Source organism: Phytophthora parasitica, assembly GCF_000247585.1.
Source record: "Phytophthora parasitica INRA-310 unplaced genomic scaffold supercont2.2, whole genome shotgun sequence".
NCBI classification, from domain to species: Eukaryota; Oomycota; class Peronosporomycetes; order Peronosporales; family Peronosporaceae; genus Phytophthora; species Phytophthora nicotianae.
In genome coordinates, this window is record NW_008648988.1 from 1,404,092 (window position 1) to 1,405,640 (window position 1,549).

Below are 1,549 nucleotides of genomic sequence, written 5' to 3' on the forward strand. Positions count from 1 at the left end.
CGCGTTGTTTGTGAACTTCTGTATGCAGTATCAGCCGTCATTCATGACTACAGCCGGTCTCATGATTGCCAATGCGTTGCAAGTGGTTCTGATGATCCGCGACATTGACGTTATTCGTAAACGAATTGCTGATACGGGGTCGGAGATTGTCCAGTTGAGGAAGAACGACAAATTCGCGTCGAAGCTTCCTGGTGATCGGTTCGCCACAACTAGCATGCTACCTCGAGCCACAGATATCTTTCAGAGATACACATTTGACACATTGAAGTACGATTCTACGAGTGCTAAGAAGTATGGAGATCCGCGAGCGAGTGATCTGACCATACCACGCCAGCAAAACTCAGTATTGGTGGCACCACTTGACAGTGGACCTCTTGATAATCCATTCGACCCTAGTACTAAAACCATGGGAGACACACTCTCAGAACTTGAGCAGCTCGAACGCAAGTACGCCAGTCTCGTTCGTACACTCATGTATGCATCCGAGTTCGCCATCCTCACTGCCTACGCGGAAGTCATCACACCCATCGTATACTGTACGTGTGGATTCACCACGTATACATTGTTTGTTGCCCTAACTGACCTTTAACTCCTGCTTAAGCGCTGTATTTGTTCACCGTCTTCCACATGCCCAACCGTGACTACTACAGCCAAATCGCTAGCATGGACTCGAATCACTTGGCCAAAACTGTGGTGAATGTGTTACTATATAGCCTTGTGGAGCTCACATCCTTCGCGGCGCTCACCCAGACGCTCAAGAGGCGACTCAACTTTTCCACGATGCATCAGCTCGTATTTGTGCTCGATCGACAGATGATTCACGTGCAGACAGCAATAATATTATGGGTGTTTTACACGACCCAGATCTCCCTTGAGCACTGTGGTGGGAAACCATGTACGGCGATAACTTGGATTTTGTTTAACAGAAATTGCGTGCGTGTGCTTCGCTAGGCACGGATTACTCTTTCAAGTTCGCGTGGCTGCAGAGCAACGCGACTAGTACATGATCTAGTTCTGCCCGTTTACAATTGACGTGGCATCTATCCAGCACGTTAAATACGTAGCCGACAGGCATCATCCAACAGCTCCATGTACGATTTCGGCGACCACCTTTGAGCTGATCACTTACATGTGCCCGCCAACAAATGTGATGTGCAAATGTAGACGATCATTTGAATGCTAATTTGGCGATGGGCATCAAACGCAGCAAACCACAACTATGCACTAGCTAATGGACAAAATCTGCTACTGAGTAGAGAATAAGAAATTAATTTGTTGCTGACAGAACGGAGGTGGTTGGACCGCACTGAACGGCTTGGATCAGTGATAAAAGCCCGTCAAACAAAAAATGAAATAGTTTTAGCTCCCGGAGCTACCCCAAAACAACGTTATCTTGACTTGACTCATTCGAAAAAAAAGGTAAATTACTGTATCAACAGCATGTAAAAATAGATTTAGGATGCTTTGACCACAACTCCCTATAGGGACTCATCCAAGCTGACGTAGGACGTCGAGCCTTCACGTAACTAGAGTGAAGACGAGCCATGGG

General features: G+C 46.9%; 1 protein-coding gene across 1 annotated transcript; it reads left to right on the top strand.

The window, feature by feature from the left end:
• Positions 1–22: 22 nt before the first annotated feature.
• Positions 23–1,007, top strand: PPTG_02491 (hypothetical protein; the record flags this gene model as incomplete). The annotated part of the gene is made up of 3 exons (XM_008893586.1): positions 23–536; positions 602–883; positions 952–1,007. The coding sequence occupies 3 exons, from the start codon at positions 23–25 to the stop codon at positions 1,005–1,007; spliced, it is 852 nt and encodes a 283-aa protein (XP_008891834.1).
• Between the last annotated feature and the right edge of the window lie 542 nt (positions 1,008–1,549).